General features: G+C 43.5%; 1 protein-coding gene across 4 annotated transcripts in view; it reads right to left on the reverse strand.

Moving 5' to 3' along the window:
* DOCK11 (dedicator of cytokinesis 11) overlaps positions 1-14,884 on the reverse strand; it is a 177,476-nt gene that overhangs the window by 81,334 nt on the left and 81,258 nt on the right. For all 4 annotated transcript variants that reach the window (XM_031944634.1, XM_031944635.1, XM_031944633.1 and 1 more), the window contains exons 14-20: positions 13,653-13,735; positions 10,253-10,375; positions 10,010-10,086; positions 8,773-8,957; positions 8,613-8,678; positions 6,874-6,966; positions 4,378-4,501 (exon numbers count right to left, since the gene is read on the reverse strand). In XM_031944634.1, the coding sequence (XP_031800494.1) occupies positions 4,378-4,501; positions 6,874-6,966; positions 8,613-8,678; positions 8,773-8,957; positions 10,010-10,086; positions 10,253-10,375; positions 13,653-13,735 (751 nt within the window). The remainder of the gene's footprint in view (positions 1-4,377; positions 4,502-6,873; positions 6,967-8,612; positions 8,679-8,772; positions 8,958-10,009; positions 10,087-10,252; positions 10,376-13,652; positions 13,736-14,884) is intronic.

The raw sequence follows: 14,884 nt of genomic DNA on the forward strand, positions 1-14,884 counted from the left end.
TTCACACTGCTGTCTAGTTAGGGAGGCTAGACTTCACACCTTCTCCACAGCTTAGCTTCTTCCTCGGTTGCCCAGAGGGCCACCTACCCAGTAGTCAGAGATAAAGCTGTGATTCAAGTCTCTCTGCTACTGAGGCTGGTTCTTTAACCATCACAGTTCCTACCTTGCCCCTGCATCCCTTTGATTTTCAGGAAATCTCTTTTTATTTCTTCATTTGTATATATGCTATATCTTCCTAGAAGCACAGAAGCTCCTTGAGGGCAAGAACTATTTTATTTTTATTACTAGTAGTCTCAGCTACTAGCAAAATGTCTTACATAAAGCAGCCAAGGAGCACTGCGGTGTTAGGCCCAAAGTCAAGAAGACCAGAGTTCAAATCCTGCCTCAGACACTTACTGCTTGTGTGACCCTGAGCAAGTCTCTTCACCCCATTTTGCCTCAGTTCTTTCAATTGTAAAACGGGGACAGTAATACCATCTACCTCCCAAAGTTGTTGTGAAGATTCAATGTGATATCTGTAAAGCATTTAGTCCAGTGCCTGGCATATTTAGGTTAGCTGTCATTTAGCTGTTAGCATCATTATTACTACATGGAAAGGATCTAATGAAAGTTTACTGAATGTGAGCCTAACGTCGTGTCCCATTTTTGTCATCTTTTAACTGGCTAAACAGTCCTAGTGACTTCTTACATGGCATCAACTCCAGGCCCTTTACACCTCCAGTCACCCTCTCGTTAATGTATTTCCTAACATGTCGTGGCTTCAATTGAACATGCAACTTCCTATGTGGCCACAATTCATTGATACTTTCTTTCCTGCGTGTTCATGAACCATTCCTTCGATACAACATTTTAGAACCTTACCAGGACTTGAAGTCTGATTCACTGGCCCACAGGCTCGAGACCCTGTATATTTCTCACTTTTTTAAGTGTTGAAGGCAATGAGTCCTTCTCTAGACTCCTGTTCGCCATGAACTTTCAAAAATCATCAACAGTATCTCAACAAGTTCTTTTACTAAATAAAGATGGCATTCACCAAGACCGAGTCATGTCCAAAGGCCATTAAAAATACAACCAGAGGTTCTCTTACTGTCTCCGTGAGAAGATGAACAAATTTGGAAGAGGGACCCCATTTAAGGACTTAAACCTAAACACAGCTGGTGAACAGTTGGCAATAGAAGCCAGGCCTCCCGGCTCTCATATCTGCACTCTCAGGTTCCTTAGCTATGAATGGGGGATAGTACCCTCAGTCTTTCCATCAAAGGTTTGTATAAGGGCAAAATAGAATTGTGGGGAAAAATACATAAGAAGCTCTACAGCAATACATCATCATCATTATTCCTTAACAAAACTAGTTTTGCTAATTCTTATTAAGCAACTACTCAGGCAAAAACCCTACCAGAATGAGGAGCTCAGTCTCTATTAAGGAGATACAGCACAAATGTACCAGACGAGTGTTTTAAAGAACAGTAAACCAACTGGTGTGTGAAATCTGGGGGAGAAAGGCAACGAAGGGGTGACAGGGAAATCAAGGAAGACTTCCGAGAGGAGGGAGCTTTTCTGTGAGGCTTTAAAGGATGAAGAAGAGTTCAAAAGGATCCATCCGAGTAAAAGCCACATAAGAGACATGGGATGTAGAGATCAATGGGAATTCAATTTGAGCCAGAGAGGAACACTATGTTTCTCTCTCCATCTGTGTGTCCCCCCATCTGTCTATGTGTCCCCATCTGTCTTTGCATCTCCATCTGTGTGTCCATCCCCCTGTCTATTTGTCTGTCTCCTGGTCTGTGTGGCACCCCGATCTGTCTGCCCATCCCCCTGTCTGTCTATGTGTCCCTCTATTTGTCTGTTCCCGTTCATCTGTCTGTCTGTGTCCCCCTGTCTATCTGTATCCTCCCTGTCTGTCTGTGTCCCCTTCTGTCCGTCCCTGTCTGTCTGTGTCCCTCTGTCTGTCTATCACCCTGTCTGTCTCTGTCTCCCTGTGTCTGTGTCCCCCTATATGTCTCTGTCCCCTTGTCCATCTGTCCATCTCCCTGTCCGTTTGTCCGTCCTCATCTATTTGTCTCTCTTCCTGTCTGTCCCCATCTGTCTGTGTGTCCCATCTGTCTGTGTCTCCCTGTCTGCCTGTTCCCCTGTCTATCCATCTGTCCCCATCCATCTGTCTGTCTCCCTATCTGTCTGTGTTCCCCTGTCTATTTGTCTGTCTGTCCCCCGTCTATCTGGTCCTCCCTGTCTGTGTCCCTGTCTGTCTCTCTGTGTGTCCCCTATTTGTTTGTCCCCCATCTATCTGTCTGTCTATCTGTCCCCACCTGTCTGTGTCCCCATTTGTTTGTCCATTCCCTTCTGTCTGTGTCCCCGTCTGTCTGTCACCCTGTCTCTTTGTGTCTCCCTGTGTCTGTGTCCCCATCTATCTGTCTGTGTCCCCTTGTCTGTTCATCTCCCTATCTGTCTGTCCCCCTATCTATTTGTCCCTCCCACCTGTCTCCCTGTCTGTCTGTGTGTCCCCATCTGTGTGTTCAAATGCAGAGGTCTGTCTTTGTCTCTTTCTCTGTCCGTGTGTCTGTCTCTGTGTGTCTGTATCTGTCTCTCTGTCACTGTCAGAGGAGATTGGCAGTTGGGATGGCAGAACACAACCAGTCATGGGCATCACACCTTCGTTTCCCCCCAGGCTTTTGCCACCAACTTTCTCAGCAGGTCCCCCAAAACATTCTTAGCCAGCTCCCAGAATCCTGCACTGAAGTTGAACTAAGCCAGCTAGTCTTCTGTGGGCCCCTGGGTAAGGGGAAGTTGCCAGTCTATACTTAGAATTCTACTTTTCATGGTAAACCTCAGGCTTTGGAAGCCCACATTGGGGGGGCACAGTGTTCAATCTTTTCAAGTGTGAGCTGGGGGCCCCAATACCCTGGATCACCCAGTTTCTTTCTGGGGATTCATTCCAGATCACAGATTCAGCCCTCAGGGCCCGGATGGCCAAGTGCCCGGAGCTCTGAACTAGCAGAAGGGAGGCTGGGCTGTTTTATAAGCAGTCTGGTCTGTAAAAGAAGCAGAGTCTCTGTGCAAAGACTGTCAAAGTAGTTAAATCAAGGAGCTGACAAAGTGAGACAAGTTTTCCAACCCAGGAAATATGCAAAGGAAGGGAAAATGTATCCTTTTGGCAACACTTTCGTCCTGTGAATCAGTCTGAGCAGGTGGGCAATGCCAAGGGCCATTCAAAGTCAAGCACTGGCTTAAAGGTCCCTCAGGAAACTCAGTAAGGGGGAAGGGTTGCAGGCCAGGGGTGCCTTCCTTTCTTAGCTGATCCCCCAGTCTGATGTGTTACACAGGCCGGGAAAGCATGAAGGAGAAGCAGAATTATACCTTAGAACTAATTTAATCTTCACTGGAATCAAGAGAGAGTTCTAGGTCTACAGACAATTGAGCAACAAGAGTGAATTAAAGAGTCCAGTCTAGGTTCTGTCTGACTCCTATCTAGAACAAGAGGACCAAGGATAAGCCTTGGAAATAAAGGGCTCGAACTATCAAGTTCATGGTTCTATCCTTGATCATCTTTGAGTAATCCAGAATTGTTCCTGTCTAAAATTCCCATAGGTTCTTGGGAATGAAGCTAGTTAGACATGTATTCTGGGATGCTCGAAGCAAGCTGCTTCATGCGAGCTCCCAAGTTCTAGGCTAACCTATCTCTACCACTCCACAAGGTCCAGAGAGACCATCTTAATCATGACAACAACTCTCATCTGTTTTTAGGTGCTCTGAAGTTTCTGCTGAAACTTGCGTGGCTTTTTTGCTTCCTGTGTCCAAGAGTCTGTCCATTCCACAGTCAGAGAATGGGCACTTTCTGCTTGGTAGGATTTGAATCCTGGGCTCCTGATAAGTCTGCTATTCTACCTGCTGCCTCAGACTGTCTGTCTCAATGGGAATGTCTTCAGGATGGAGCCCAAGGCCTGACCACGCCAACACACTCATTGTGGCTTCGCTTCCCAGACCTGCTCAGTCTTATTGCTGCCCACTGCTCACTAGTGCCAGTCAGGGCTTATATCCTGCAGACTCCCAGATGTCTCTGGCACTAGAATTACTTCCCCATTCCACGAGGATCAGGACTGGAAAATTCCGGTTACCACACCAGCTCCATTCAATGAGTTAGCGCTACCCTTTAGTCCTCGATTTTTTTTTTTAAATGGCAGATTAGAAATGACAAATAATAGAGGGAGATTACTTTCTAGTCTGGCCAGTATTCCTAGTATAGGAGCAAATCTTTCAGTCTAAAGTTCAATAGACATTTTAATCAAGTAAAAGTTCTCCCCCACTTAAGGAAAAAGAAACTACCCAGTGAGCTTTGCAGCGGCTCCCGAGGTGAGGGAAGCATTCCAAGAAGACACTCACCTAGAGTTTCCACAGTGTCCTGCTTCTTGGCTGTGCCCTTTGTGTTAATTTCACAGCTAATGTGATAAAAAGTGAAAAGCAAATGATGTTTCTGATGAAGGTGAATGGGAAGTTCAATTTTAATCTGAAAAGACAAAAAAAACATCACATGTGGCAGCTTCATATCAAATTTGTTTTCATTCGACTTTTATCATGGTGGTCAGAAAGCATTCCCTGCCCAGGGGGCTAGTTGGGCAATCCCAAAGTGTTTCACAATTTCACAGTCTATTACACGTTTGTAATGCTGTGCCCTAAGGCTATGGGGGGTCCCCTTGGCTTCTATTATCATCTTGGTAGTGCCTCAAACACTAGATAAAAAATATATAGCTATCACTCCTGCCCACCCTGCCAGATAGAAGACATTTGTCAAATTGAACCTCTTAAAATAACATACCCCTTAATTCACATGCATAAAGCAGGAAAGAGACCAGTTTTCGCTAATGTCTTTTACCTCACCATAAATATGGGAACATTTTTAAAAATCTTCTCATCTTTACAAAGAAAGCTCCAAAAATCACTTAGTAAAGCCCCCAAAATATATTCCTTAAAGGTTTTCAAAAGGAACTTTTCTCTTCAGTAAGTAGATAAAAACTAATTATTACCCATTATATAGTGAACACAACCACAATGCTTGTCTGAGAAGTCCTCAAAGCATTTTAATACCATGACCTCATTCACATTTGTAATACCTCTGAGGGATGAAGAAGAACATTATTCTCATCCTCACAAAGCATGTAATACTGCTTGAGATAGCATGTTTTATTCTCTCTTCCTCTCTTTCCCCTATTTCTACCCCCTCTCCCTTTGTCATCCTCTATCCCATCATCCTCTTCCCATTCCCTCCTTTCTATTTCTGTCTCTTGTCTCTCCCTGTATGTCTATCCCTATCTCTGTTTTTCCCTCTCTTTTAAAGACAACATTCTTCCAGAACTGTGCAGGGAACTGAAATGGCTGAAAACTCTGGCTCTGACCCATAGTAGCTATGGAGTCACAAGCAGGTCACATGATTTTTCCAGGTACGGCTCTCAGTTTTTATTTTTGTAAAATGAAGGCTCAGATTCAGGAACCTACAAGGTCTCTTCCAGCTCTAAGTCTAATATATTATGAATATATGATCAATTTGTGATCAATAGTTATTAGTCATAAAGGTAATCCCAAGGCTTGGTTATACAGCTAGGTGGCTCACTCTACACTCTCCTGTAGAAGGGCATGGGATAAAGGGCTAAGATGAAGAATTCCGTTCTCTTTGACGCTCAGCTCACATTCTCGGGTGGGAAAGGACCAGAAGAAGTACCTCTTAAACATTCCCTTGAACCTTTGGCTTACAATCTACTGAGGCAAACTCTGGGCATAGCCGATCTCTCCTTTCAGCCCATTTTGTTGCCACGTTATGGTGTCATACAGATGTAGAGGTAGGCACAGGTTACCATCTTGTGACAATGGTAGGAGGTACTTGCATATCCCTCTTCAGGAACCAGGTTTCATGGTCTGAGAAGTCAAGAGGGCAGTGTAGCCTGGCACTGGGCTGGGGCCCACAGAGACGGGATGGATGAGTTTGAGGGAAGCTGGCCAGCTGTGGAGTGAACACTGACAAAGTGGGCAAGACACACCAGGGTAGGCAGTAGGAACCCAAGAGGCAAGCCTACAAAGGCATGTGATTCAGAGAGCCTGAGAGGAAGATCAGGGAAGATCTCGAGCAGAGAGAAGACAGATATACAGCAGGCTGGGAGGAAACAAAGCATCCACACCAAGAAACAAACAAGGAAGACCACAAAAAGGCAGGCAGGCATGGTGATGGAAACAGGGGAGGGACACAGGGATTTCATAAGGTGAAGTGGGTACTCGGGAGGGAAGACCTGTGCTGGGAAGGGGTTGCAGACTCTCCTTTTAACTTGCAGCAGTGGAATAAATGCTAATGAATTAAGGGCATTTAACGTACCTCCTTCCAAATGTAACTCAGTGGTACGAATGACTTCTAAATGGAAGGGGATTTAGCAGCCGTGAACCATGGAACTTTCTCAACTGGGGGTCTTGTGACTAAATGTGGGGGTTGCAAAATTATGCTTTATAATCAGTAAATCTTTGGTTTGTATACATCTTTTTCTATACCTCTATACCCAGAGTCATGTACATATTCATGGGTGAAAAGGGTCGAGAGTGGAAAAATTCAAGAAGCCCTGCCTTAGAGAATGCCCCATCCAAGCCCCTATTCTTTTACAGCTAAGGAAACCAAAGTCTAAGAAGGGAAGAGTTTGCTCCAAGGAACCCAGCTATCCAGTCACAGACGCTGCTGTCTCCCTGTGGAGAAATCACTTCCTCTAGCCATTCTCCTGCTCAAGAGCTAAACATTGGGCTCCATTTGCCGGCATAGCCTCCATCAAGTAACGAGATGGGATTTCCATAGACAATAGCTTCAGACTCACATAAGGCCAATCTGTTGGAGGAAGACATTCTTACCTCATCGTAGAACTCTGGATTTTGGTTGTGATGGGAGACGATAGCAAAAGCATTTGTGACAAAAACAGACCCGGCAGGTTTGCCATAAATACACTGCAAAAGAAACACATTCACTGGTTGAATCCCACGCTGTCCTGTCTGAGGCTGCATGTGACGAAGGGGTCTGGGGACACAGGGACAAAGGAAAGCATCGGCCGGGAAGGTAAGGCTCCACAGATCTGGTCAAAGTGGCTAACTTAAGAAGGAGGAGCTTCCAGAGGCCACTCACTAAAATGAATGTGGAGCCTAGTCACAAGGAGACGCTCCCTACCTCTTAGCAGCCAGTGCGAAAACATTCTGAATATTAGGCAAGAGTTCTCCTTGGGGCTCAGTCAGTCAATCAAGTAGCTCAGCCAAAGAAACAGACAAAGGAAATCCCCCCCCCCAAAAAAAAACATCCAAGCCTTCTTTGAACTTCATCTACCATGAAGGGCTGGCTTTCTGTTTCTTAAGCTCTGTAGGACATTCTGGCTTCTTTTCCAGTGTGAGTTTTTTTCCCTTTGAGACCTAACACAGGGCTATTCTTTGAATAGTTTGCCTCACTTTTCAGTTACATTGATGGCCTGGATTTTGTTGCTGGATGTTTTATCAGTGCCCTGCGTCATCCTACTTTGACTCACTTCTTTACTTCCTGATGAACCTTTTTGCCCATTGAGAAATGGCACACTGCACATACATCTGTGACCGTGTAACTGAGATCACTGAGTGTATATTCCCAAGTCTGGGAGGGACTTCAGAATGAGGTTACATAGGATGAGGAGTTACTCAGGGGAACACAGATTTAGAACTTCAGAGGTCTCCTAGTCTAAACCTCTTGTTTTCCATTCAGGAAAGTGAGAATAAATTCCCAGAGAGAATAAATGATTTGGCCCAAGGTCACACAGGTAGTGACAGAAGAAGATTTGAGGCCCTCTTAACTCCAAAGCCAATATTCTTCCCATTGTACTAAGAGGCTTCCTTTTGCATTTATTGCCACTGAAAGTAGAAATGGAGAAAAAGGGCTTCATTCAAACTACCTGATTTTGCCTGCAATGTAGGTTTCTAGATAAAAACATTTTTCCCCCCTAAAAGGGCCACTCATCCTGAAAAGAAGACCCTGAAAGACACCACAGACTCCTCTGTCCTCCAGGCAGCTGAAACCAAAGTCTGTCATGTGGGTTGGGCGCCCTCTAGTGGGTCTTCTCAGGCTCCCCAAGTGGAGAAGCTCAGCCAAGACAGAGGCCTTGGGAGGGCCCTCTCTGATAATGGCCTACCTTGGCTTTGGAGGGACTGATCATCCAAAAATTGAGGCACTAATGGGCAAGGCGCAAAAGGCTGGGCTCAAAGCGGACTGAGGCAGACACACTTGACTTCTGCCTGCTCCCAGCCAAGCCCAAAGGAACTGGAAAGCCTATGATGATACTCATAAACTCTGGCTGCTCAAAAGCCCAAATGACCGTGGACCTGGAAATGAATAATGGTGTAATGGCAGAATGAGGCAAATCAAGAAGCTACAGGCAGAAGAATCTTGCCCAAGCCATCAGGCCCTCACTTATCATCGCTGAGTTCTCCCACAAGGACAATAAATCAAAGAAGAACTCTGGATCTTTACACTGACTTCTCTGCAGGAGCCTCTGTTTTACAAGACTAGTGCATGAACACTGGCTATTGACCTCCTGGAGAGTGAAAGCCCCAGTGCTAACACAAAGCAAGGAGCGCACCTTTAGAGCACTAGCGTCGCTTTCATCCGAATCCCGGAATTCCACACACACAGCAATGTTCCTCGCCTAGGGAAAGAAGGTATTATTTAGAAAGAAGCCACAGGACATAGGGTTTGAGCAGAAACTTGCCGTCTGTAAACGAAGCCAAAGGCCTGCTCACCTTGGCAAATGTTTTCTGGCTGTCATACTTTAGATATAAAGGGTACACGTACAGGTGGTTTTTGTAAACCGTAAAAGGGTAACAATATTTTGCCACTTCGGGAACAAACTCTTCAACTTCCACGGCGATGTTGGGAGAATTCTTCACAAAAGGCTTCACGGGCACATAGGAAGCAGTGACACAATCTGAGAATGAAAGCAGAGCTGGGTAAGGGCCAAACGTGATGCAGTTACAGCTTATACTGTAACACTTTTCAAATTAAATGACCTACAAGTGTTTGAAGCTATCAGAGTAACTGCTCAAAAGGCTGAATTCTAAGAGACTTCCTGAGAATTAAAGAAGAAAATTACAGAAACACAAGAGGCCAAAAGGAATGAATGCTGCCACTTGAGGCTTGGTCACTCCTTCTCAACACTAACTGTGGAAGGTAATTGACTACAACAAAAATTACCATTTCAACACTCAGCTGTGTGAAGAAATCTACTCTTTTTTCCCTCATGGCTGTGATTTAGCTTTTGTTGCATTTTTTGTTTTTTTACTGGCAGCAGCAAAATAAGAGTACATTTCCATTGCCAATGAGCTCATAGAAAGTAACTCAAAAAGGTAATCGGGTCCAAGTGTAATTTTTCACCTGTGAGACAATGGAAAGCTTCTGAAAAGTCATTTTCAAGATGTATACCCAACAATAAAATGTCTAATCCAGAAAAAGGATTTCACAGAACCACAGGAGACTTTAGTAATGCAACTTATGAAAAGAAGCAACCATTACACACTGCAGGAAAAAAAAAAAATTCCTCGTGCCCCAAGATGGGAAAGCAGACATGAAGCTGGAAAACGGTAATGAAGACAAGCTTTGGAGAACCGACCCTCTCCCCTTTTCCATTCTCTGGAGGAGACAATGAAATAAATGTAGCAGGGAAAGCCTTTCCTTTGGGCAAGAGCAGTCTGACCATTTTATCACACAACCTTTTGAGTTCACTTATGAAATAAAGATCCAATCAACTCAACTGTACTGCAACCTAAAATATTGGAGGTGCCAGGGACCTTGGAGGTCAAGCCCAAGTCTTTCATTTTACACAGAAGACTAGGCCAAAAAGCAAATAGACTTGCCCGAGACCAAAGGGTCAATCTGCAATGGCCACTACTGTTTTAGATTTCCCAGTGAAAAGAATATGGCGACCACATTGTATCATAAGGCAAAAAAGTTATTTTTAGTATTACACATGAGAGTTCTTACTTGAGAAATCTGGTGGTACACATTCTATTACAATGTTTAACTGGCCAGGTATGATCTGTAACTTGGTCTTCTCTGGCCTGAGTGTAAAGGAAACATACGTTAATCTTTAAGTTGTGAATATGAGACATATCAGCAATAGTATTCTCAGTCTTGAGAGAATAGCCAATGTTTCCCCAAATATTACTCAAATTTCTTTTTAAATATGATTAAAAAGCATTTATTTTAGTAAGCTAACCAACTTACTTCTTGTATTCAGAAAGCAACTTGAGAATATCTTCACTAGAGAGCTTGCTGCTGTCTTGTTTATAGAAAGGAGAAAATCTCCCCTCTAGATCCAGAGAGCCTTGAGTATCTTTGAAAACTGGCCTTAAAGAATAACAAAATGATTTTTCAGTATCCTAAAATACTTGTAAGTGAACTGAAATTAAGAACTAATTCTCTAAATTCAGTCTTCAAGGAATCCTTACATACTGAGTGCCTGGGGAATACTCTGGTCAGTTGTCTCTAGTCCTACTGCGGCTGGGAATATAAAGTTTCCAGTGGGAAAGCCTTTGGATGCTGATGGTGATGGTGATGATGATGATACGACAACAACAGCTAGCATTTATATAGCAATTTAAAAGTTATTTTATCCCCCAAAACAACCTTATGAGGTAGGTGCTATTATTATTATGCACATTTTACAGATGAGAAAACTGAAGCAAACAGATTTAAGTGACCTGGCCAAGATCTCGGTTAGTGATAGAGGTAGGGTTTGAACTCAGATCTCCTTGCCTTCAAAGTCTTAATACTCTATCCATTGTACTACCAAGCTACCTCCAAAGGCTTGGTCAGCACTTAACTACTGTGAATATCTTTAAAGGAGCTTCCTTTGATTTTCAACCAATTGGTGTAATCGCATTTCTCTCGGGTTTGAACCAATCCTTCAGCAAGAATTCCAGCTGCTCCTGAAAACCAAAGCAACTCTTAGGAAGAGGGAATACATATAAATGGCAAAAAGGAAATCGCATGCCCCATGACCAAATAAGGGGTGGTGGGAAGGAACAGGGGAAAGAGGAGAATGGGGCCATGAGAATAAAAATTTGGTTTTACCTTTATGTTTTTCACATGTTTTGCTGCCCTATCCAATATGGAGGAATCAGAAGTCAAGTTCGTGTATCTGCAGTTAGGAACTTTTTGTAAGAGCACTATACAACATGGCTCCCACTTCTGAGCACTACTACAATGGCTGTGGTTGCCAACCTAAGCCAACCTCTACCTCCTACCTCCCTGGGTTTTACTTTTTTTCAATCTGAAAAATGAAAACAATGAGACTTTTCATGAACTAATAATGTGCTCTACACTCTAAGATCCTCCAATGAAAGAGTTGACTTTAAATAAAAAGAAAGCTCATATAGTCAGTTTTTCCTCTAATATGTGCTGTAAGCCTGGCCAGAATTAACTGAATTATTCACAACATTCTGTCCTTTCTCCTGATGAATCAGGGGCTCAGACAACCTATTCGCTGCTGTTTGGAAGTTTTTCAGTCATACCCAACTCTTCATGACCCCATTTGGCGTTTTCTTGGAAAATACAATGGAGTGGCTGGCTATTTCCTTCTCTGGCTCATTTTACAGAGAAAGAAACTGAAGCAAACAGGGTGAAGTCACTCACCCAGGGTCACGCAATGTCTGAAATCAGATTGGAACTTAGGAAAATGAGTCTTCCTGATTTCAGGCCCAGCACTCTATCCACTATGCCATTTAGCTTCCCTGAACAGCCTATATACCATTGAGCAAGCTGGGAGCTGGGTTAGGTCCCGCACTCTGTAAAAAACTAAGGAAGAAATGCACATAGGCCATAATTTGTCAGTCTTTAAAAAAGCAAAAACCCATCACCTGAGCTACGTGTGGCCCATGTACCCAGCATCCCCTTCCTTAATTGGGAATGCTGATCAAATGAGTACAGTTTCTGGAATGTTTCTATTTTTAAAAAATACTCCCAGTATCCAGACGGATACCTATGAGGGTAATAACATCGGCAAGGCACGATGACTACAAATCATTCATTTTCTGACTCGGGGACTTTTTCTATTCTCTGGCTTCCTTCCAGGGTCAGCTTATGAACCACATCCTAGGGGAAGCCTATCCTGATCCCCTTGGTGGTCAATGCTCTCTCTCTTCCTCCTCCTCTTCAAATCAGCATTTTGCACATAACCTAGCTGTATGCAATTGGTAAATAGCAATGATCATAACAGTGATTGTTTACATGTCACTTTAAAAGTTTGCTAAACACTTCATAATCATCTCATTGGATCGTTACAACAACCTTGTGAGATAGATACAATTATTATCTCCATTTTACAGAGGAGGAAAATGAGGGGAAAAGAGATTAAGTTAATGTCACAGTGTTTGAGACAGGAATTCAATTCAGTTTTTCTTACTCTAAGCCCAGCAGTTTTTCATGTCTGTGAATTCACTCTGTGCCATATAGCTGCCCTACAAAATGAAAGCTTTTCGAAAAGGGTAAGTATTCGGGCAGCTAGATGGTACAGTAGATAGAGAGCACTGGCTCTAAGGGCTGCACTTACAACTTCCCAGATGTGTGATCCCGGGCAATTCACTTAACCCCAAGTGCCTCACTCCCCCCCCCAAAAAAAATAATAATTATAAACAAAAGAGAAGGTGTTTTTCATTTTGTCTTTATATATTTAACACAGTACTCTGCATATAGTAGGTGCTCAATAAATGCTTGCTGGACTGTGTCTTCAAACATGCAAGAGTGAAAGATGTCACTGAAATGTCTTAAGATGAAAAAAGGCAATGTGCTATCCAATGACAGAGAGCTGGCCTTCAAGTTAGAAATAAATGGGTTCAAGTATCACCTCTATACATAATGCCTGTGTGACCCTGGGCAAGTAATTTAACATTTTGGAACCCCAGGCACCATTTTAAGAATACACATTACAGAAAAGTTGACATTCTGGATCAGTGGAAGGATTTCTCTATATCAATGCACCAGGGTTAGGTACCCAGTGTACCCAGGATTAGGACTCAAGTCAGAAAGAACAGTTCTCATGTGATCTCAGTCACTTCTAGGTGTATGACCTTGGGCTAGTCATTTAACCTCCATCTGCCTCAGTTTTATCACTTAAAAAATGGAAATAATAACAGCCCCTACTTCCCAAGGTGGTTTTGAGGATCCAGTGAAATTTGAAACTCAGTGCCTGTCACAGCAGGCACTATATAAATGCTTACTCCCTTCCCTTCTACCCAACCTTGAGTCAAAATGGGACAATTTCCCAAATAAAGAATTAGCAAGTTCTTGGTAAAGAACAAATCAAAGGAAAAAGAGCTCTTACACTCCAAATTTCCTGTTTATTGATAAAAGAAAAAAGTCCTGCTGTATACTGTATACAGTGTTTAAAAAACTCATATGGAGCATATGCGCTCAATGCAACTCAACAAGCAAAACCAATTGTTGCTCCCACCCCCCACTCCCTAGGATGTAAACTCCTAGAACGCAAGCGCTTCCCACTTTTATTTTTGTATCCCTCAGGCCCCCTGTTGTACCTTACACATAACAGATGCTTGATGCATACTTGTTGGATTGTACAAAATCCCAGCATAAAGACCCAAAGGACATGAACGCAACATGTACAGACCTGGCGGCCCAAGCAAAGGGCATCCGGTACCGTCCGAGCCTGCTGCACACCTGCCTGGCTGCCTTATGCACCTTCTGGGCAGTCTAAGGGAAGAGACGGGACAAGAGAGTTAGCTTTTCCCATTCATTTCAGTTGGCACATGACTCAGAATAAGTCACTCTCTATATCAACCCCAGTGAAACCATTAAATGGAACCCACTGTTTCCATTTCCTTCAAAAATACACCAAAAGCAAAAGGATCCACCAGGATCTGATGCTGAAAGACGCTCCCAGCCATATTTCCATCTGGCTTAAGCTCGTTTCTTTTTGAAAAATGCTAATTAATCTGACTGGAATGGCCTGCACAGGATACACGTGACCTCAAGAAAAAAGGCCCATGACCAATTACCAAGATAACGAGTCCTGCAGCAATAAGTATCAAGGAGTTACCATGCCTACAAGGTAACAAAGGAGGGACAAGAGCAATGAAGCATTGGTCTGCCTCGTGTCTGTAGGGAAAATGTGACAATCTAGCCCATTTCAGTGGGAAGGGAGCTATCTTTCATACTTTCCAGCCTTTTCCTTCACAAATGAGCCATATATCCCAACAACATTTACCAATTAATAAACTGTTTGAAGAAGTAATTAACATGGGGGAAGAACACTGAATTTGGATTCCGAGGACTTGGGTTTGAACTGTGCTACTTCAAATTTGGATGGCCTTGGGCAAGGCACATCAGCTTCTTCATCTGTGAGATAAGGGGGCCAGACTGGACAGGCTGTGCAGTTGCTTCCAGGTCTTTAGGATACTAAGAATCTCTAGGAAAATGGCTCATGGCAACAGGAGGGCAAAGGAAAGAGCATTAGAATGTAGTCCAAAGATCTGAATTCCACTTCTGCTCCTTAGCAGATGGCCAATTGCCTCCGGGCAACTTATGTGATGTTCCCAGGCCTCCCTTGGGTGAGTGCTCTCTAAGGCAATGCTTCTTAACCTGTCTTTCTCAACCTCATGTGGGGTATCATAATTGAGTGCGAGGGTAATGAACTTAAGATCTATTATCAGAAAATGTTTGATACCCCACACACACACACACCCTTTATACCCAGAGTCACGTAAACATTTCTTGGGTGAAAAGGGGTCACAAGTGGAAAAAGTTCAAGAAGCTCTAGTCTAAGGTACCTTCTGGAGTTTCCTATTCTCTAGATCTAAGAGGTAACTGGAACAAGCTATCTGTGGCTGACCAATGGTACTT

Source organism: Sarcophilus harrisii, chromosome X (assembly GCF_902635505.1).
Source record: "Sarcophilus harrisii chromosome X, mSarHar1.11, whole genome shotgun sequence".
In the NCBI taxonomy this organism is placed as follows: Eukaryota; Metazoa; Chordata; class Mammalia; order Dasyuromorphia; family Dasyuridae; genus Sarcophilus; species Sarcophilus harrisii.